Source organism: Silurus aristotelis (assembly GCF_946808225.1).
Source record: "Silurus aristotelis genome assembly, chromosome: 7".
NCBI classification, from domain to species: Eukaryota; Metazoa; Chordata; class Actinopteri; order Siluriformes; family Siluridae; genus Silurus; species Silurus aristotelis.
This window is the reverse complement of record NC_139580.1, coordinates 22,825,892-22,848,859: the sequence shown is the minus strand read 5'-3', so window position 1 is coordinate 22,848,859 and position 22,968 is coordinate 22,825,892. Positions and strand designations below refer to the sequence as shown.

The 22,968-nt window shown below is 37.6% G+C and overlaps 3 protein-coding genes and 2 long non-coding RNA genes across 5 annotated transcripts in view; 1 reads left to right on the top strand and 4 right to left on the bottom strand.

Moving 5' to 3' along the window:
• Positions 1 to 22,968, bottom strand: part of urahb (urate (5-hydroxyiso-) hydrolase b) — a 464,718-nt gene that overhangs the window by 20,267 nt on the left and 421,483 nt on the right. The gene's annotated exons all lie outside the window — the stretch shown is intronic.
• faap24 (FA core complex associated protein 24) lies at positions 588 to 5,032 on the bottom strand. Its single transcript, XM_083546513.1, has 4 exons — positions 4,615 to 5,032; positions 4,172 to 4,311; positions 3,502 to 3,657; positions 588 to 1,006 (listed from the first exon to the last, which is right to left on the bottom strand). The coding sequence occupies exons 1-4, from the start codon at positions 4,721 to 4,723 to the stop codon at positions 764 to 766; spliced, it is 648 nt and encodes a 215-aa protein (XP_083402639.1). The 5' UTR covers positions 4,724 to 5,032; the 3' UTR covers positions 588 to 763.
• bmb (brambleberry) lies at positions 5,074 to 14,389 on the top strand. Its single transcript, XM_083546321.1, has 13 exons — positions 5,074 to 5,226; positions 6,118 to 6,385; positions 6,692 to 6,820; positions 7,114 to 7,299; positions 7,515 to 7,737; positions 7,932 to 8,048; positions 8,887 to 9,066; positions 10,811 to 11,017; positions 11,102 to 11,255; positions 12,012 to 12,076; positions 12,393 to 12,517; positions 13,851 to 13,951; positions 14,072 to 14,389. Exons 1-13 carry the CDS (start codon positions 5,108 to 5,110, stop codon positions 14,199 to 14,201), a joined length of 2,004 nt encoding a protein of 667 aa, XP_083402447.1. The 5' UTR covers positions 5,074 to 5,107; the 3' UTR covers positions 14,202 to 14,389.
• LOC310729250 lies at positions 14,969 to 15,433 on the bottom strand. The gene is made up of 3 exons (XR_014534523.1): positions 15,234 to 15,433; positions 15,117 to 15,149; positions 14,969 to 15,037 (listed from the first exon to the last, which is right to left on the bottom strand). It is a non-coding gene; the product is annotated as an uncharacterized lncRNA (long non-coding RNA).
• Positions 15,434 to 15,970, bottom strand: LOC310729252. Its single transcript, XR_014534524.1, has 3 exons — positions 15,845 to 15,970; positions 15,665 to 15,774; positions 15,434 to 15,482 (listed from the first exon to the last, which is right to left on the bottom strand). It is a non-coding gene; the product is annotated as an uncharacterized lncRNA (long non-coding RNA).

Genomic DNA, 22,968 nt, shown 5'->3' with positions numbered 1-22,968 from the left:
AGCTCAAGTTATCATCAGCTATGTCTTGTTAGACCGTTCCTTTACACATGCAGGGAAAATTGACTAGTTTAACTAGACACATCCATGCGTTATGTACCCAAAAATATATACATGTTTCATTTTATTGTTTCTTTGAAGTGTTCAGTGTGTAAAAAAAAAAAAGGGCAGGTATACGTGATGGTGACCAGGAAATTAAAGAACACAGTTCATCAGGACTGCACCAGAGTCAAACCTTTCCTTTTTGTGCACGGTTTACCCTCATTATAAACAGTTCATTCAGTTGGAGAGAGTTTTTTTTATTGTAGAACAGCAAGAGAAGAGTTTAAATTGCAGTGTATTGCAGTAACAATGACTAAATGGTGGAACAATGCCTGGTGCTCAATTGCTTCAGAGTCGTGCATGGGTTTCCTCCAGGTTCCCTTGTTTTCTCCTATCTTCCAGAAACATGCTGGACTGGCTACAAACTATGCCCCTGGTGCGACTTACTGTTCAAATGTGTGTGGATGTTTTTGTGCAATGGGCCGGTGTACCATTAAATTACAGATGATAAATGAACTTATGTTCTCATATACAATAAAAACAAAATCATCAGGTATGAGGTTTTTTTATTATTATTAATTATACTGAAGAACAACATTTTGGAACAAAATGAAAACAAATGCCATTTGACTGAAGTAAATGTTTGATTTGAATTAGATTGGAGTCTCGACATGGCAAGAAAGTTGTGTGTGAAAGCCTTTGCACCATGGCACATGGCAGAATATCATGAAAGTACATCATGAAAAAAAGCCCAGATGTGCTGAGCAGTGGCCTGTCCAACAACAGGCTCCAGTTCCTCAACAGAGACATTGCTGATCATATGGATGCTAGGGAAGTGCTGGAGTAGGGCCATGGCCTTTACCTTGCCAACCCCAGGGATCTGCTGTACCAGGTTCAACACCACTGGGTCCAACAATCTGGCTGTGCTTCTTCGGCGGAATGGGTTCTCCTTGCTTTCTCCATGCACCTGTGGAAAAACATTTGAAATAGAAGATTTAAAAAGAATGATAAACTAAATGCGATTGAACGGGAGTCTAAATTGTGAAGAAAATAAGTCAGAGTCAAAGAGAACATAATAGGTAAATAGTGATATTTGTTTTTTCAATATCTAAGTATGTGTTAACATTTTCTTTTTCTAAACCTTAATAATTCTAATTTAAGAATTACAACAAAAAAAAACTAAACCAAGGAATGTACAAGCTTGACAAATTTTACAAATATCATCATAGCAATTAACCTTTTTTTTTTTTTTTGCGATCCTGCAAATCTAGATTGTACAATTACTAGTTTCCTCAGAAAAACTGAGGAAAAGATGAAAAAACACCTACCATTTCCAATGCCTTAATATTTTGGAATAAAGGAGATTTTTTAGTTGGACATTGAGAGGAAGGAATTTTTCTTCAAGCTTTCTTGACAACTTTTTTATTTATTTATGTATTAATCTTTAGTTTTGAATGCATTGTCTGCTAATTTGCGATTATTATAGCTGTCGATTATTTTAGTAATCAAGTATTCTACCGATTATTCCAACGATTAATCAAGCAATCGCATAAGTAGTAACATTTTTTTTTAGAGCAATACTAAATATATAAAAGAAAATAAGATGGTTCTCTTAAAATTAGCAAGTAATTTTTTCCTTTATTTAATTTAAATTGATAATTGCTGAAATTGGCAACAAAAATATCTAAAAACTAAACCCATTTAGTGCATTTAATTGTCATATTACATCTACAAAAAAAATCTAATAAAAATAAATTATTTAAGATTACTCATTTAAAAAAAAAAAAAAAAAAAAAAAAAATGGTATATGTGGTATATGTGCTATATGTGGTTAACATTGTACACATTGTACAATGTTTTCTCTATGGTTTAGTTTTAAATGATCCCAAACTATGGAAACTTTGTCATTTTCTTTGGCCTGAATCCAATGGAATCCGCTTTCCGCCATATAATAATAATTATTTAAAAAATGTTCTGTTGGACTTTTTCCCCCTCACAATTCCGAGGGTTTTTTTATTCTGACTATTTCTCATAAACATCTAACATTTCTGGTGCATCCACTGGTAACCATGTTTTCTGCCTGAAGTTTGAAGCTGTTGGTGTATAAACGATGCTCCTCCGCTTCATCTGTTTGTTTCATCTCCTCCAGAGCTGATTGTTAGACAGAGTTCTCTCCAGGGATCAGAGGCTCAGTTTAATACCATCAATTCTATTGATTGTAGATCGATATTGTTCCTTCATTTTTTTTTTTTTAATCGACAGCGCCTTCTATTGTCTCGTATTGTCTGTGTTGTCTTGCATAGTCTAAGCTAAATGTTTAGTTATGTCTGTACTTTTGAGAGGCACCAACAGCTGGAACCAAATTCCCTGTGTGTTAACACACTTGGCCAATAAACCTGATTCTGAGTTTACCGGTCCAGAGTGCTCCAGAGTTTAGCGGGTGGTGCGTCAGTAAATATGGTCAGTGGGGAAACACAGTGCTCCATGTGTAGTTAAATAGACTGAACGATTTTTTTGTATTTGAATTATTTAAGTTATCGCTTCAGCCTTACTTCTGAGTGACCAGGATTTTTTTTTTTTAAATAAGCAAATAATTTATATTTACATTTTTTACTATATTGAGTTTAAATCACCGTAAAATTTTGAAACGAATTTACACATACTGCCAACTGTTCAGTTCTTTCTGTATTAGGGTATGATTATTGGGCCAAACTCTAATTCAAATTAAAGGTATCACACCCAAACAAACTGACATTAGTCTGTTTGAATAACTACGTTTATAGTGTCTGAAATTGTATTCATGTAAATAGACAAATAATGTACAGATACGGATACGTTACCACGACCCCATCGGAAGTCAAAGATGAACCAGAATAAACTGAAGCAGATGATTTCACCGCTTCCATTATTTGCTCCTTGTCCTTCCACTATAAACGTCGATATCGTTGAGCGTGATAGCTGGGTTTCATGCGCTATGACTGTGACAGCCTTTCCTGCTTCATGCGATTTATAATTTTCATTTTCTGATCTGAACTGAACTGATGGCTTTCCTCGTCTTTTTTTCACTACCAGCAGGAGACATACTTGGGCGCTTGGAAGACACGCTTTTATCACTAAAATTGCTGTTTGAAACCATTTGAAACAAAAAATAAACCATACTGAGACAACTTTACTCCGTCGACCGCTAGTGAGAGTTGGGCATCACTATGCTATCGTCATCGAAAAATCGTAACTCAGGACCATCTGTATATTATGATGAGTTCCAAAAGTTTAGTAAAGAAATTTCCCCACTGTGGGACGAATAAAGGTATATCTTATGTTTTAGTCTAGTTTTCTTTAAGCTTGAACACCAGTGTTTTAGACCTTGTTAATTGCTTTTTAAATGACTGTTATAGAGCACAGTGCATTTATTATGAGCCCTAAAATATTTCGGGTAGATCTTTAAACTGGAAAGTGACTCACCATTTGTGCAATAAGTTGAGCTGCCTCACAAGGACTAGAGACATGTAACAGGGTCAGGCCCAGCTCCAACACCACAAACTTCTGCAGTCCACTGAAGTACTGCTCACTGAGACGAGTCTTCTCCACCAAGACAATCCCATGGAAGTTACTATTGGCCTGCAATATAATTACCTTAAATTAGTAAGTAAAATTACCTGTAAATTATAACTGAAAATTTTCCTTGAAATGGTTTTCATATATGATATAATGTGCACAGTGTAATAAAGATTTAAAGAAAGTTAAGAGCGGATTAAATGACCATTTCCACCAGCACTTATTAAAGTGCCTTGATCTATATTTCTGTCACCACACCATGTAACTTTGGGTAGATTAACCCACAGAAGGTGGTCTTTAACAGAATAATTTCTTGTTGGTTAAAGATACAAACACTTGTGGACTACTATGGACAAAAAGTATAAATGCTTTAAAGATTTTGAGACTTCTCTTTATGCCAGAATCCCTCTCGATGCTACTTGCATCATACGATGTGTCAATTGTGTTTAACAACTTTAAGTTGACCATGCCCTTAATTTATGTCTTCGTCAACGCTGACAATGCTGAAAAAGAACCAATTGTTTTTGTCAAGACGAAGAGAAAATCAAAATCACATCATCAAAACTTTCACACTTACGTTTCGGAATCGAACGATTTTTCTTTTGTAGTCGTTCCCTGCCACCAGATCAACCTCGGACACATACAGGACACAGCTTTTGTTACTGAGGTGAAGGTCCACAACACCAAGCTCCTCCTCAAAGACAGCCTTCACACTCCCTGTGCAGCAAATAAAACACAGTAAAACAACAAAAACAGTAAGCAAGTATATTAGAGGTAAACAATTAGTCTTTATTAGTAGTTGAAATCTGTAGATAGGAAATAAAGATATCTATAGATAGATATCCATCAAAATCTGGTCTTAATGATAAGTCTCCAACCCTGCAGCTGAAGAAGTTCCTATCCGATCCACCATATGTGTTCTTCTGCTCCAACTCACTCATATTAATTAGATGGTCAGTTAGTTCAGGTGAGTTTGAAGAAGGCCAAAGCAGGACATGGGCTTTACACACTAAGGGTCACCTTTAAAATGCTGCACTAGTGTGGATCCTCTCCACTTAGCGTTGATGATCACATGTCCATATGGAGGTACTGCGCTAACCACCACTGCTGCTGAGTTCTTCGGCTCCATGGATGTCACATAAACACTACCATATTGATTTAGAGACAGCTAGTTACCAGCTAGCTACCTGGACATGCCAGTACAGTAGTAACTCCATTAGACTGCAGCTAACAGTGTACCAGTTAGCATCACAAGGATCCGTGCTAGCACAGTAGACAGCTCAAACTATCCAGCGTTAGCTATTCCATCATATCGAGCCCAATTCTAATTTTCGAAAATGAATTCTGATATAATTTTAATGCATACACGTGTTTCACTGTGCAACTCCTGTATAACTCCAAGCTAACTCGCATCACCCCGGCTTGATATCAAATCTCGCGCTCGTTGACTTCCCACAAATCTCGCGGGGTTTCACAGACGCCGCCGTTCATTGGCTGAGAGGTTTTCATTTAAATGGTTGAAAAGACGCAAAGACGCGACTTCAGATACACGCGAGACGCACAAACAAACAAAGCTACAGTAGTGTGTACAGGAGGCATGCACATGGGCACCCGAACACCGATTTTACCAAGGTAAGATTGTTTGAGCAAATCCTGATGGGTGCATTGGTATATGTGTTTAACTCGAGTGCGCAATATTTATAATGATGACTTTAATTTGTAATTTGTGTATTTTATTTAAAACGTGATGTTACCGGTTAAGCCGGTTAGTATCAGTGTCATGAATAACAAGTTCGAGAGTTGTAAGGACACACACACACACACACACACACACACACACACACACACACACACACACACACACACACACACACACACACACACACACTCTGTAATGTCTGTCAGCTGTGTAAGGATCCATGCCCAGGCTTGTCCTAGACCAGCAGGCATCGACCCTCAGTATCACAATTTCTTGCAATATGAATGGATATGATCCTTAACCAATCTTCAATATTTTATAATCATCTTTTTGCAATTTGTGTCTATCTTATGAGAATGGGTATTTTGGGCATGCTACTGGAGATGTGTAATAAAAAAAATCCACCTGTTATTAATGGTGTGTGTGTGTGTGTTTTTAGGGTTTGTGTAGAAACCTACAGCAAAGTTATTCTCTGATAAATGGTTCAAACTAACACTAACCTTTTTACATTTGAACCATTTTCTCTAAAAGCATTTTCATTCATTCTTTCACCTTCTACAAATGCTTCATCTTGGGAATACACCCTGAATGGCATGGGTGCCATGAACATCAAATCCCACCCAGGAGCTGATTTTAGTGTAAATCCTTCTACAGGCATGTTTGAGGAAAAAATAAAAGCTGAGAAGAACATGTGAAATGCTACCTGGACACTAACCTGAGCTCAAGATCAAAGCTTTTACCCTGGAGATGTGGTGACGGTGCATCATGGTGTTTTTCTCTAACCTTTTTCTTAAAATATTGTTTCCCCCCTGTCTTATTTTTAGGGGTCAAATGGTTCAGAGACATCTAATATGTTTGGAACTGTGGGTGCTCATGGTGTGTGTGTTGGCTCTTTGTGGTGAAGTCGATGCTTTCTTTGAATGGGTGAAGAAAGCAGCACCGGTCCCAGTCTCTGTGCCTCCAGCTATACCCACTCGTCAACCTGCTGTCCCGAGTGATTCGCTGCCATTTGAGATGAGTGTTGCTGATGAGAAGCTTTTGGCTGAAGCAAAACTGATTGATATGAGTCCTCTTGACAGCTGCCATTTTAGGGCAAGTACAGACTTTCTTATATAAGCAGGTTAATACATAAATGGTGGTTGAACAGTATCACAAACACCAAATAATAGTAGTGTTTAAAGGCAATCTTTTTTTCTTCTGATTGTATCTGGTGCTTTGCCATTTACTATTGATCAAGTCTTAAAATCTGTGAATGTTTTGAGTACAATTGACCTGAATTTGATTTCATGTATTTGTGTTGTATGTGCAATCCTTTATGTGCAAGTGTTTTTGTTTTTTATTTGATTTATATTGTAAAAAGTTTTATATTTATAGGATTGCTGACGTGTTCTTTTACAGATTGTCTCTCAGCTCAAGGCTACCTGCAGTGGTCTTTCTGAAGAACAGCTGGCCAAACTGGGAGTGGCTTTGTTCAATTGCCAGTCAGAAGTAGAAGGGCGCAGGACTTTCCAGTGCACCGAGGAGATGGTACAATGCAAGATAATTTACTGTTTTTTTTTAAATGGGCTTTTATTTAGAGCCATTAGCACATGTTCTTGGTGAGAGTGTGGAGGAAAAACTTGGGTGATTATAATGCAGACAGAAATCTGTAATATAAAAAAAAAATGCAGCCACATTTTACTGTCTAAATAATAACCAACCAGAAAAAAATCTCTAAACATGATCACTTTTATAAGCATTTAAATGACTTTCCAATTTGATATAAACTAAATGAATAGAACTACATACTGTATTTACCTTTTTATTTCCTTTTTTGGCAGTCCATTAAAGAGTGTACAGCTGACATGGATTCGGATACCTGGAACGCGTACCACATCGTCAGCAACCGTGCACGCTCTGTGTGTTATGCCACACGTCAGCAGCAGTTTCGAAGGCAGACTGAGCTTACTGTGAATGCCCTAATCTCAACAGCAACCAACCAGCTGGATGCTATGAAAGACCTGAAGGTCTGCATATCTAGAATTTCGTTGATTGTTGTATGTGTGGTTTTTTTTATTTTTATTTTTTTATATAATTTTTATGGCTGTAAGCATCACAACTCTGGATTTTGTTTGCTCCATTTTTCTATCGTTTGATATTTTAACCATATTTTGTAGAGGATTTGCAATGTTGTATTGCAGAAGCATATATTACTTGATAACATTAGGCCATATATTTGCAGGAGGGTCAGCGTGAACTACGAGACATGACTGCAGCATCACTAGACAGGCTGTTGGAAGGTCACAGTGCTCTACAGCTCCAGCAAGGGGCACTAAAAGAAGGTCAAGAGCAGTTGGATGCTTCAATTTCAAACAATTTGCAGAGGCTGGCACAGGAGAAAGCTTTGATCAGTACTGGGCAGCAACTGGTGGCACAGCTTATCCAGGGAATTACTCGGAGAATAGGTATGTCTCATGAACTTGTATTTTATCTATTATTTTTATTATTATTTAAATACAAAATATTTGTTAAACACTTGATTTTTTTTAGATTTCTTAAGAGAAATTTTATATATATATTTTTTTTCAAATTGACAAATTTTTAGATTTAATTTAAGATGTTTAAGGTCATTCTTGTTTCCTCTGTTCTGCATGCTTAGAGAATGTTAGTGAGCAGCTGAAAGGCCAAGGTACAGATGTGCAGGAAGGTCATCAGGCTATTCTGGATGATCTGGCTGAAGTCCGGGGCCGTGCACTAGAGATCTACAGTAAAATGGGTAAACATTTATGTTTAACAATTCTTTGTTTGATTTCATTTGACAGTGATTGATGTCAGTTATTTAACCTGTTTTATAGTAATTTAGTTGTCATAATTTGATGTACTTTCTTTGTGTTGTGCCTTAGTGTTATTTAGAAGACGTTTGCACTTTGAATCAGAATCATCATTATTGTCAAGTATCTTGGGTTGTATGTACAAGGAATTTGTCATGGTGTGCTGGTAGCTATTAAAAAAATATGCAAACTAATAAATAAATATATATATATATATATATATATATATATATATATATATATAATATATATATTAGTCCATATAAAGTTAGACCCTGACCTATGACCATTAAAAAAAAAAAAATTATAGAAGAAAATCTAAATTTTTCAATGAAATATTTCAAAAAATGTGCGGTAACTAAATTTGACAACACTGCAAACAGTGTGGGGAAGAAGTATGCCTGTTAGGCATGCATTGTGGGTATCGGAGACTCTCTAGTTGGCGTGACCTTGCATAGTTCAGACATGTTCAGAGTGATCTTGTGACGTGATTTTTACCCTTTGCTGCTTTATGGCCAGATATCAAATTATTATAAATTTTTTTTAAAAACCATTTGGTGTAAAAACTTAAGACCGATTTAGAAAGACATCTGTTGTTTCCCCAAAACTTTTAGCGGTCACAAAAAAATAATGAAAAAAAAAAAACCAGTACTGCATAGATTCTGCAGGCAATCGGTATTTATATTAAACATTTAATATGCATATTTAAATGTAAAGATTTCAGTATCACTATACCTATAATGACTTAACTGTTGTCTTTAACACATTTTCTTCTTGATTCAGAGCTCAATTTGAATGGGGTCCTGCAGCAGCAGAACACAACAGTTCAGTTCTACTCTGAGCTGATGAGAAAGCTGGAACGCATGAACGGCACTCTGGGATACATGCTGACGTACCTGGACAGCATGCAGAGCAGACTAGAGGATAGACTACAAATGATCCAAGGCTACCTGGGATGGGCTGGTACTTAGCTTTATTATTTAAAGCATGTTCTGGTTTAAATATAAATTCAGTGTTTGTGTGTATATGGAGCTGCATTCACAAGTGCTCACAAAGTTCATTGCTAAAGCTTTCTTTAGATGTGGAACATCTCTTTCAAGTGATTTTAATCAGAAATGGACAGAGTAAGAGCTTTGGTAAATCTGCAAGAAGCAGCTCAGGGTCATCTCGAGGCCATTCCAGAAAATACTAACCCAATGCTTGCTTCAGCAAAGTGCATATTCAAGTCAGAGACTTTTTAAATTTTCTAATGACACTATCACGCCCTTGGGATGGTTAAGTAGCGCAGGCTCACACTGTCTGTGCTCAGGAATGTAAAAAATACATTAAAGAGAGGTTATAAATTAATTTGTATTTGATCCCCTACCAAATAGCAAGAATTCTGCCTCATACAGACCCAAATTAATCCTGTCCCTATAAGAATGAACTCGTATCAACTTGTGTGTAAAAGACACCAGTCACAGACTCAACCTCTTCCATTCAAACTTCTCCACCACCATGGGAAAGACCAGAGAGCTGTAGAAGGATGTCAGGGACATGATTGTAGCCCAGCCAAGGGTGGAATGGGCTACAAGACCATCAGATGGTTGAATTAGCCCATGTTTTTGGTCATCGTCATGCTGAAAGACCTATCCATGACCCATTCTTTCCCAAAGGTACAGGACTAATTTGGGTCTGTGGTAGTAAGAATTATTGCTGGATGTAATTGGATCAAATGCTTCATTCACGTAATCAAATACAAATTCTTAAATGTTTTTATTTTATGGATCTCTTTATTTATATATATATATATATATATATATATATATATATATATATATATATATAATTATACAGTACAGACCAAAAGTTTAGACACACCTTCTCATTCAAAGAGTTTTCTTTATTTTCATGACTATGAAAATTGTAGATTCACACTGAAGGCATCAAAACTATGAATTAACACGTGGAATTATATATGGAATTATATACATGACAAAAAAGTGTGAAACAACTGAAAAAAGTCATATTCTAGGTTCTTCAAAGTAGCCACCTATTGCCTTGATTACTGCTTTGCACACTCTTGGCATTCTCTTGATGAGCTTCAAGAGGTAGTCACCTGAAATGGTCTTCCAACAGTCTTGAAGGAGTTCCTATATATATAGACAGACAGACCAATGAATAAGGCGGTTTATGGATGTGGTGAGGGAAGAAATGCAGGTAGTTGGTGTGAAAGAGGCAGATGTAGAGGACAGGGTGGTATGGAAACGGATGATCCGCTGTGGCGACCCCTAATGGGAGCAGCCGAAAGAAGAAGGAGAGAGAGAGATATTTTATATTATTCTGTCTCTGTTAAACCTACCATTAAAATGATAGACTGTTCATTTGTGACACTTTCAGGCAAAGCACCATGGGAAACGATGAGATTTAATTCTTACTGAACACTGGAGTTACCTTTTTATTGTAAACTGCTTTGTGTGACATTTTATCGAGAAGTTATGGATTTATATTTCGATTTGCGTATGGTATAATGAATATGGAAGCCTATTATGTGCTCTGCCAGAGCGTATCGCAAATGAGTTACAAAAAAACTTAGAGAAAATTGTGAAGTTATTTTAAACTTTTATTAATTTTTTTTTTTTTTTTTTTTTTTGTGTTGTGGAACTGGGCTTCCATTGTTTTATTATATATTTAATTATTATTATTTTTTTCTTTTCTTTTCTTTTAGGTCTGAGTCTACGTGCCGTGTGGATATGTATAATGCATATTGGATATTTCCTGTTCTCTGCAATCCTGCTGTCCTTCTTGCAGTGTTCAACATTTACCCGTGTCTCTCTGCTCATCACTGTGCCCATCAATGCCGTTGCTGAGGTCAATCAGCAATCAGCTCTGGACCTGGTCACACTCTCTTTTCTCCTCTTTGCGCTCTCAATGGGTTAGTGTGAATGTGCTTGTTTACGGTCCTGTTTGTAAGTCTTTGTATCAGGGCCCACACAAACACCTTGACCTTGTTTTCCAGCACGTTGGTTTGTGCTGCAGTTGTTATGGGCACTGTCTAACCTGAAGGGTCAGAAGTGCAGTGATGGTGTTAAAGCAGCTCTTCTGGCTTCTCCTATTGAGAGGACTCCTGAAAAACCTCCAAACCCTCCAGCCACATCTTCAACACCTCTAGAGTGAGTCTTTACAGTTTGCAGTTATCAAGTATAACGAATTACAAAATGTTAAAAACAAGCAGGAAGAAAGTATTGAGCTGCTTTTACACTTGGTATTTAAATGCGACCTGTATTTGGATGTTGTCACATACACATTGAAAAGACAAGTGTAAACATTCTTTTGATCGTTCTAATGTTATCTGATCAGAGTGTCCTGGTCCAGAGGTAGTCAAGGACACATTGTGATCGAATCTCATTATAATGTAAATGCAATCCAGCCATTGTGTCTGCATTCGCTGGTTGATGTGGTATATCTGAGGGCACAGTACATCGCAAATATAGTGGCAAGTTGGTACCATGTTAAATATTGCATGTGCAACTGATCCGGTCGGTTGATGTTGCCAAGAGTAAACGCACCGTGTCCTGATTGACATGGTGATCGTATTTTAAAAACAACTTCTTTGCCCATTTTCTTCTTAATTCATTCATGCCTTCCTTCTTAATTTTTAGCCCCTTCCAAATAACAGCTACTGACTAAAAACAGTAAATATTCATACTGGTATGTAAAATCAGCCAACAGCCTATGACTACACATAAGGAAACCTTTTTTATTGTTTTTCTTTTACTGTGGTTGACTGTAGACAGAGACTAATGATTTTACTCTGTGCACCTTTGTGATCAAATTGAACTTAGTCAGTATCAGGTAATTGAAAACTGGCAAAAAAAAAAAAGAGCTTTCAGTTTCTCCCCTATTCTAACTACGTGTGTTCATTTTAGTGAGGACCTAGACTGTGATTTGGAGTCAGAAGTGCCATGTCTAGGTCAAGACAGTTTAATGACTGGTATGTTTTTGCTGCACAAACAAACATTTACATTACAGCATGTTAGCAGGCACCCTTATCCAGAGCGACTTGCATTTATCTCCTTCAAACAACCAAACAGCTATGAGGTTAAGGGCCTTGCTCAGAAGTGCTCCAGATATGGCAGCTTGGTATGGCTGGAATTGAAACTCATGACCTTTTGTAAGCCAAAGTCAAATGCCTTAACTACTAAGCTACCACCTCCCACATGTATACATTTATTTGTGCATGTGCGTACTGAAGTTCTCTGAAACACAGAATCATTCATTTGCTTATAAATGTATTCTGCTTGGTTTAGGTGACCCATGTATGGTGGCTTCATCTCCATCCCACACTTATGGGCTACCCAGACATGGGCGACTATCTGTAGGCACCCCCAGCCATTCTACACCCCGATTGAAGATCCGACATGGCTTTGGAGGAGTGAGTAGAAAACACAGAACAAATGTATCAACATTTCTTTTTAAAACAAACACTTTTCCCCAATTCTCATGCTGGATAAGAATTGATTTATTTATTCTTAATAACTGTTTACCTTCTGCTCATGTTCCTGAGTATGTGTAAATCTATAAAGAAAAATAATTTATGTAAACTTTTGGCTTTAAATCATATTTGCATGGGTTGCCATAATTTGTATATATTAATTATACTCCTTAACTAGGTTGTTTATTCATTTATTTAGCAGGCATTCTTTCCCAGTGTGACTTCACTGTTTGCACCTGGTTGCACACAATGCACTTTATTTGGCAGGGACTCTGTCCTTAGCTCTGTTTTCTTTTGACATGTAGCTTTGTTTTATGTAGCACCAGGGTTCTGAAGAAGCATTGTCTCATTTCACTGTGTACTGCATCAGCTATAGATTGACAAAATAAAAGCTTCTTGACTTACAGAAAGGCTTTAAAGCCTCTAAAATATGTGCTCAAACTACATTCTCATGCAAGTGCATTCTAATCGTATGCTAGGTCATGGACGGTGGGTAACATGTAGGTATTAGTATAGTGAAACCCTGAATTTGTATCATTGGCATTAATTAAATGATGCTAAAAAAATAATAATAAAGAAAGCAAGTAAACAAAAGAAAAGAAAAAAAGACAGCTGTTTTATTATGGTAAATGGGAGCTGGGTCTGTCTTTCTGCACATATGACTTTTTTCTGCTGCTCCTATTAGGGGTTGCCACAGATGATCATCCGTCTCCATACTACACTGTACTCCACATCTTTCTAACAAACTACCTGCATGTCTTCCCTCACCACATCCATAAACCACGTTTTTGGTCTTTCTCTTTTCCTGGTGGCTCCATTTTCAGCATTCTCCTACTGATGTACCCCATGTCCCTCCTCTGAACATGTCCAAACCATCTCATCTCTTTATATATAAAATCACTTTCATGTATGTTTGTCTGAGAGACTTAAGTTTCCAACTGTAATATTCTTGATCCTCGTGTACACTGTAGATTTTCTTTTCTGTTGCCAAGTACATCTGATGTTTGGTCACATTATAAAATTGAGCTTTGCCATTTATGAAGTATTAAATAATTTCATGTGGGAAATTATTTTTGTTTAGTTTGGATTTTAAAATGATTGCTATTGTATGTAGCCCCATAGTACATTAAACTATTGTGGTGCCTTCTGGTAGAATATGAATAGCTGAACAAAAATCTGAAAATTAATGTACTAAAATTCTTAACATAATAGTATTTACATTCTATGCAGAATTAATGATTTTTAAAAATGCTTTCACTCTAATACTTGTAAGGCCGTCCTTGAGAGTGTTACCCAGAGGAACCTGGGAGGTGTTTTGGATATAGTCAGTCAGTCTCGGCGCTCCAGCCCCAATCAGTCAGTCACCAGCAACAGGTACGATGCACACTTGTTTTATTTATACAGTCATTCATTTAATTTTTGGATTTGTAATAACGGTAAATCTTTTCTGCTTTGTACTTCTTGTAAAAACTATTGACTACTTTTATATCTTAGCTCTTTCTCAGGGCGTCCCCTGTGTAGTGGAACCACCAGGCTGGGACAGCCATGCAAGAAAAAGGCACTGGCAGGTCAGGACTTTTGTAGGGTCCATGAAGGTGGACACAACTCCTACAGCCACCTGTGATGGTGTTTCACTTTCACTCCCACTCTCACATGTAGCACCAGCGAGTGTATTGTGCTGTTTTTCACTACCGGTACTATCAGTACTAGTTTTAACGTTATCCTTTTTTTTATTTTAATTTTTTTTTATTCATCCACTTTATGTATATGAAAGTGTAAATGTATTTTATAATAAATTATTATACAGGATAATTTGTGTTGGTCTATTTTAAAGCCAGTTTTTAAATGTTGCATTTAAGAAAGCTGGAGCTTCCAAATAAGTTTGTCTTGTAATTGTGAGCCTAGTCCTTCTACAAGGTTCAACAGAACTCTATATTAAACCTGCTTATTTAAAAGAAAATAAGTTCTGTCTCTTGTAATAAGACAAAAAACAACAAAATGTTTCCTGTTACTGAGAATGTCCTGACCATTACCAAGCTCTTACATCAATAAAATTATTACAATCTGAGCATTCAAGCATTGTGGTATAAATACAAATGCACAAACATGAGCAAAAGACAAACAGCCCCAACTCCCACAGTCCTCTCAAATTACCATTAAATGAATCCATAATTGCTGTGTAGGATCACCTCATGCATTTTTATTTATTTTTACTTCTTTAATATGAATTTTGCAAAAGATTTACCTTCAGATTTTTATTTTATGAGGTACTGCATCAATGCACACTAAATAATGTTCAGAATAATTTCTGCATCTGAATGTTTGGTGAAAGTGAAAAGATGGAACAAGGGCTGTTGTAAGACCTTTTTTCTTATTTTTTTATTTAATTTACTTTTTGTAAAATAGGAGTAAATTTTGATGGATACTGGATGGCTTCATTTTATCTCAGATCCATCAGTTCTACAAATGAAGAAATTGTGGTGATTATTTTTTTAAAAAGAGTTTTGTTAACCTAAAAAAGAAATAATTTAAATCTTACCTCCTCCCCCATCATTTTGTTCTGGAGCCTGTACTGTAAAAAAGAAAAATTAAGCGTGTGTCACACAGTCCATACCTTTTAAGTTTCTAGTTGAATATTTCATTGCATACAACTTACTGTTAATATTCTGTTCAAACTCTACACGGCCTCCGAATGAATTTCTCTCCAAAAGGTGGTGATTCGAATAGCTTCCCTCGTTCCTGATGTTTATAATCCTATCTCCAGAGCAAAGCACAAAAAGATAAATAACGTTACATAATGATCGGGACACTTCCACATCAATGTAAAGAAACAATTTAAGCTAAAGCAAGTACCATTTTTTTTCTCTGTGCATAACAGAACCCGATCCTTCTCTGGGTGGAGGTCCTGAAATTCAGGAAAAACTGTTACAGTTGCCTTCTTAGGCAGTCATTGCTGTACACTTAACCAGAGGGAATAATTTCTTTCATTCCCAACAAAATAATGTAAAAACTGGACATGGAAAAATAAATATAAATATCAGTAACTTGTAGTAAAATGCAATGTGTAGTTCAATGTGGTTTTCTTACCAGTGTAATTGACTCGATTTTTTTTAAATGCGCTTCAAAATGATTGTCTTTCATAAATACACTAGTGTGCATTCCTCCTCCTGAGACGTCTAAATTTATCCCTCTAAGTTCTGCAAGAAATAAAATAATTTCTGAGCTGAGCTTTTCCATTGTTAAAGATGTTTACTTAAAGGTACTTACCAGAGTTTTGCTCCAGTGGTCCTCCAGCCATTTTATTCAAATTGAAGCAGAAGTGCTAATGTTTTCTCTTGGTTCTTGTGTCCGTTTTATCTTCGTTGCTTAGCTACACTCTGTGGCTGACTGTGCTCTTCACTTTTCATTTCAGTTTCCTTCCTCTTCGTCACCTTTTTTTTTTCTTTTTTTTTTCTCAATTCTTTTTATTAAAAAATCAACAATTACAAATACAAAAATGTAAACATAAATTCTCAATTTTCCTTTTTTTTTAACAAACAAAGAAGAAACACCCCCACCCCTCAAAACACAAACAACCCCCCAGACAAAGACACACACACATGCGCACGCACACACACCCCACATCCCGCTGCTTAAACAACTGAAGAAACAAAATAAAGGTCATGCATACAGTCCAATTTTGACCAATTTAGATCTTTAAGCAGGTAGCACCCCTAGTCTCCTAAAATAAGAAATAACAGGTTGCCACTTGCAAAAAAAAGTGCTAGTAGAACCCCTCAGTGTATATTTTATTTTCTCCAACCTAAGAAAAGACATTAAGTACCGAGAGAAAACATACCACCGAGAGATGGAAGAACATCCTATTGTTTTCCAGTGTAGAAGTATGCAACGTCTGGCCAATAAAGATGAGAAGGCTAAAACATCTTTGTGTACAGAAATCAGTGATACCGACTCGTTGGTAAGCCCAAATATAGCGATCAGTGGGCATGGCGTCAATTGCACTCCAAATATCGAGGACATAATGCTGAAAAAACCTGTCCAGAATGCATGTAATTTCGGGCACAGAAAGAACATATGACTTAAATGACAGGGGGAAGCATGACATCTGTCACATCTGTCCTCAACCCCAGGATAGATTTTTGCCTGTTTCGATTTGGAAAGATGAATTCTGTACAAAAACCAAGAATCCTTTTACTAGCAGGAAGTACAAGGATCACAACTTTCTAAAATAGAAATATCTAAAATATTTCAAATTAAATACAGACACAATTTTCCGGACAGTTTATACGTTCGAGCAATATTTTGTGTGATTGTAAAGGCGTACTTTTTGTTATAGAATAGAGATAAAACAGACATCGGAAGTGAATGGGGGAAGGTACCTACAGATATGACACGTTGACTTTTTTCTTTTTTTAAGGATACTCTGCTAGGACTATCTCCTGCTTGTTCTTGGGTTGTTTTGCATTCAGCAACTGACATTTCTGCTAAATTGGATTAAGGCCGGGTTGACTTGACTAATGAACAACATTTAACAAACGATTAGATCAGATTAAACTTTATTGTCATTGTGCAAGGTACAGTGAGGGAAAATAAGTATTTGAACACCCTGCTATTTTGCAAGTTCTCCCACTTAGAAATCATGGAGGGGTCTGAAATTGTCATCGTAGGTGCATGTCCACTGTGAGAGACATAATCTAAAAAAAAACAGTGGACATGCACCTACGATGACAATTTCAGACCCCGCCATGATTTTTAAGTGGGAGAACTTGCAAAATAGCAGGGTGTTCAAATACTTATTTTCCTCACTGTACATGTACAGAGCCAATGAAATGCAGTTAGCATCTAACCAGAAGTGCATAAGTGGCCTATTTACAATAAATAACAGTAGATAAATAAGGTATGTGGTCCATATATTTAGGGATGAGGGTGATTAATGTACAGAAGGTGCAGTAGGTAATAATATATGGTGTATATATATAGTAATAAAGAATATGCTGTTTAAAGATTATGCAAAGATAGACGTGTCAGAAGATAATATACTCAAATGACATGATATCGTTATGTACAAGTATGAATGTATGTATGATACAGTATATAAAGTATAAATATGGATGGAATGTACAGTAGTGCAATGTGAGTTATGGATGGTGCGAAAAGAAATGTGTAGTGTAGAAGCAGTGCAAAATACACAGAAAGTGACAATGCAGTATTGAATCAGCTGTTCGGTGAAGTAACAGCCACAGGAAAAATGCTAGTCTGTTTGTGCGGCTCTAAAGCACCTGTAGCGTCTGCCCGATTGGAGAAGTGTGAATTGTCCATGGTTGGGGTATGAGGTATCTTTGATGATGCCCCTCGCCCTTTGCGGGCAGCGTTTATTGTAAATGTTCAACAAGGTAGGAAGCTGAGAGCCGATGATTCGTTGAGCAGTTTTCACCGCCCTCTGAAGGGCTTTACAGTCCGAAGCAGTGCAGCTGCTGTTCCACACTGAGATGCAGTTAGTGAGGATGTTCTCAATGGTACAGCGATAAAAGTTCTCCAGTACCCTGTAGCACAGACAGGACTTTTTAAGTCTTCTCAGAAAAAACAGGTGCTGTTGTGCCTTTCTGATCAGGATAGAATAGTTCAGAGAAGAGTCCAGGTGAGATCCTTAGAGATGTGTACTCCAATTAACTTAAAGCTTGGTACACGTTTAACAGCAGCTCCGTTGATGTGAATAAGAGTGTGAGTGTGATTGCCGGCTCGTCTATAATCGGCAATTATATTTTTTCTCTTTTAGGTGTTGAATTCCATTGTTACTTCTGATCAGGCCTACCACCAGGGTGTCATCTGCAAACTTAACAATGCAATTAGTAATAAGTAAGACTTTAAAAAATACTAAGACATTAAATGTAATATATTTTTTTAGTTGACAGCAAAACATTTTTCATGGGTATATTAGGTAGGTACATAATTCAAAAAATATTTTTATATTTAGCAGTAGTAAGTTTTTATTATACAATCATGATTAAGACACAAAAAAATGCAAGATGCTAAAAAATAAACAATGCAAAGTTAACTACATAGCTGAAGTTGTCCACATAGCTGTGGACACCTAACCATCACACCCATTTGAGCTTACTAAACATTTAATTCTAAATGTAGTACGTTGTTTGCCATTATAATAATCCTGACCTGGAAAGGCAATTCAATTGATTTAGGTTTTTTTTTAATCAAGCAACTGAAAAGACATAATTAAAATCATGCCTGTATGTTGGATGAGGAGGTCTGGGGTGCAGTTGGCATTCAAGTTTATCTCAAATTTGTTAAGATTTGTTCAAATTTGAGGTCAGGGTTTAAGGGGCTGCAGTTCTTCTGCATTACCCTTGGCAAACTATCTCTTCATGGACCATACTGTGTGCACAGGGTTACTGTCACTTGTTGTGGGCCTTTGAGTTCCAGTGAAGGGTAACTGTAATATTACAGCAGGCAAAAACATTCTGTACAGCTGAGTGCTTCTTCCATTGAGTGATTTTTAATTGTTTACAAACATCTGCCATTATAGTGTCTTATTATACATAATGAAATAATAAGCCTAATATTTCAATGGACTGTGTACTGTATATATGTCTGCAAAATTTTATATATTGTTGTTGGTGTTGGTGGTGGTGGTGGTAGTAGTATTATTATTTTATTTATTTATTATACAGCGTATCTATAAACCTCCTCCTTGGTCTTCCTCTTTTCCTCCTTCCTGGTGGCTCCATTCTCAGCATTCTCCTACAGATATACTCCATCTCCCTTCTCTGCACATGTCCAAACCATCTCAATCGTGCCTCCCTCACCTTGTCTCTAAAACGATCTACATGTGCAGTCCCTTAATTCAAACAATTTCTTATCCTGTCCATCGTCGTCACTCCAAACGAAAACCTCAACATCTTCAGCTCTGCTACCTCCAGCTCCACCTTCTGTCTTTTACTCAATGCCTCTGTCTCTAAACCATACAACATCGCAGGTCTGACTACAGTCTTATAAACTTTCCCTTTCACTCTTGCAGATACTCTTCTATCACAAATCACTCCTGTCACTCTTCTCCACCCACTCCACCCTGCCTGCACCCTTTTCTTCACTTCTCTAACAAAATCTCCATTACTTTGCACTGTTGACCCCAGGTACCTGAACTCCTCCACCTTCACCACCTCTTCTCCCTGCAACCACACCCCTCCACTGCCCTCCCTCTCATTCACACACATGTACTCTGTCTTACTCCTACTGACTTTCATTCCTCTTCTCTCCAGGCTCTTCTCAACCTGCTCCCTACTCTTACCACAAATCACAATGTAATTCGCAAACATCATAGTCCAGGGAGACTCCTGTCTGACCTCGTCCGTTAACCCGTCCATCACCACTGCAAACAGGAAAGGGCTCAGAGCCGATCCTCCACCTGTCACACTGTATTCCAACCTCCACCTGTCACACTGTCAATTCATTTAAAATAAATTCATTTTTATTTGTATAGGGCTTTTAACAATGAAGATTGTCTCAAAGCAACTTTACACAGATAATGTGGTGATGTAAAGAACATCTTATTCATTTTAAAGTTTAAGTTTGTCCCTGATGGGCAAGACGGTGGTGAATGTGGCAAGGAAAAACTCCCCAAGATGGCCTAAGAAAAAAAATCTTGAGAGGACGCAGACTCAAGAAGGGATCCAGATGAGGATGGGTCCCCTCTTGAGTCTGCAAAATTTTTTTTTCTTATGCCATCTCGAGGAGTTTTTGTACGATGCACATTTGATCTGCATTTGAGAACATACCTTGACTCACACATTCTCATATAGCTCACGATAAAACCAAGTAATCATAGCGAAGCAGATGGACCAGAATGTGCAGCGGGGAGAGAAGCTGGAAGACTTGTACCTTACTTACCTGTTATCAAGTAACAAACTCTCCCTGGCAGAGATTTATATCACCATCACTGAGCTGCTTGGAGGAGTCGACACGGTAAGTGTGTGTGTGTGTGTGTGTGTGTGTGTGTGTGTGTGTGTGTGTGTGTGTGTGTGTGTGTGTGTGTGTGTGTGTTGATGAGAAACCGTCCCTAGCTGCAGTATCCAGAGGCAGGCCTGGACAAAGTGGGAAGATCCGTGGAAGGAAGAGGGGCAGGAACAGTGGTCACTGGAACCTCATGAGCATGTTTAACTTGACCGATAAAGAGAGAGAAGAAGGGTGACAGGAAGAGAAGGGTATGGATTATTATGTGTCCTTATTGTTGTATGAAAGTTAAGAACACTGTGCAGCTGGGGACCCCAGCAAGACTAAAAGGGAGAACCAGAAGGTAATACAGACATGAGGGATCTCTGAGATAAGAGACGACCCACCACACCACTATCAAAAAACCTGAGTGAACGTGTGAGAGTGAGGGGGCGACAGCATACAAACATTCCAGTTCACTGAACACTCTATATCCATGATCCCTCCATGATCTGGTCCTTTACCTAGTCCCGAACACTGATTGGAAGGCTGTTCCATAACTGTGGGGCTTTATAAGAGAAAGATCTGCCCCCTGCTGTAGTCTCCATTATTTGAGGTACCAACAAATAGCCTGCACAGTTTAATCTAAGTAGGCGTGGAGGATCATACTGGTACAGAAGTTCACTCAGATACTGAGGCACGAGACCGTTAAGTGCTTTATATGCCAGTAGTAGTATTTTATAATTAATTCGAGATTTAATTGGGGACCAGTGTAGCCTGATTAAAACAGGGGTGATGTGGTCATATTTTCTACATCTAGTAAGGACCATTGCTGCTGGATTCTGAACTAACTGAAGCTTATTTATGCATTTACTCGAACACCCAGACAGTAAAGCATTACAGTAGTCTAATCTAGATGTAACAAAAGTATGAACTAGTTTTTCTGCATCCTGTAACGACATCATTTTTCAGATTTAAGCAATATTTCTAAGATGAAAGAATGTGATCCTGGTAATTATAGTTATTCAAGTGAGCCTTAAATGATAGACTAGGGTCAATAATCACGCCTAGGTCTTTGACTGCTGTACCTACTGAGATAGAAACACCAGCCAGAGATAGTTGGAAAGTAGTTGGAAAGTTTACTTTTAGCTGCATGTGGTCCTAGTAAAATGACTTCAGTCTTATCCGAGTTGAGCAGAAGGAAATTTTTTAAGCTGATCTCTATCATCTGGCTTTGCTGAAATAAACAGCTGTGTTTTATCAGCATAGCAATGGAAACGAATACCATGTTTATGTATCATTTCACCCAGAGGCAGCATATTTAATAAGAAAAACAGTGGGCCTAAGACAGATCCCTGCGGAACACCAAAATTTACCTCAGAGAGTGTGGAGAACTTACCATTTACATCAACAAACCTATAGCGATCAGTCAATTAGGACCTATTTTGGGACCTATTAGGACCTTTATTCCAACAATGTTCTCAAGTCTAGCAACCAGGATAATATGATCAATGGTGTTGAAAGCTGCACTAAGGTCAAGCAAAACAAGTAAAGAGTAAAACCCTGATCAGAGGCCATTAACAGGTCATTTACCACCTTAACTAGCGCCGTCTCTGTGCTATGATGAGGCCTAAATCCTGACTTATACATTTAAAACATTTTATTCCTAAATAAATGTGAGCATAAGTGCTGTGCTACAACCTTTTCTGAAATATTGGAAGTAAAGGGAAGGTTTGATATTGGCCACTGTCCTCATACATGTCCTGCACCACCCTCACATACTTCTCTAAAACACCAGACTTCTTCATACAATACCACAACTCCTCTCTTGCCACCCTGTTGTACACTTTCTCGAAATCCACAAACACACAAAATGATCTTCATTCGCATGAAACCATACTGTTGCTCACAGAAAGTCAACTCTTTTCTCAGCCTGGCTTCCACTACTCTTTCCCATAACTTCATGGTGTGACTGATCAACTTAATTCCCCTGTAGTTATTGCAGGTCTGCACATCTCCCTTATTCTTAACGATCGGTACCAGCACACTCCTTCTCCATTCCTCAGGCATCCTCTCACCTTCCAGAATCTTGTTAAACAATCTGGTTAAAAACTCCACTGCCATCTCTCATAAACATCTCCATGCTTCTACCGGTATGTCATCTAGTCCAACCAACTTTCCACTCTTCATCCTCTCAATCATTCCTCTCACTTCCTCGATACTAATCCTATCCACTTCCTTTTCCCCCCTTTTCCACATCATCCAACCTTCCCTTTCTCATTTTCCTCATTCATCTGCTGCTCAAAATACTTCTTCCATCTTCTCAACACACTCTCCTCATTAGTCAACACGTTTCCATCTCCATCCTTTATTGCTCTAACTTGCAGCACATCCTTCCCAGCTCGGGTCCTCTGTCTGACCAATCAGTATAACTCTTTTACTCCTTC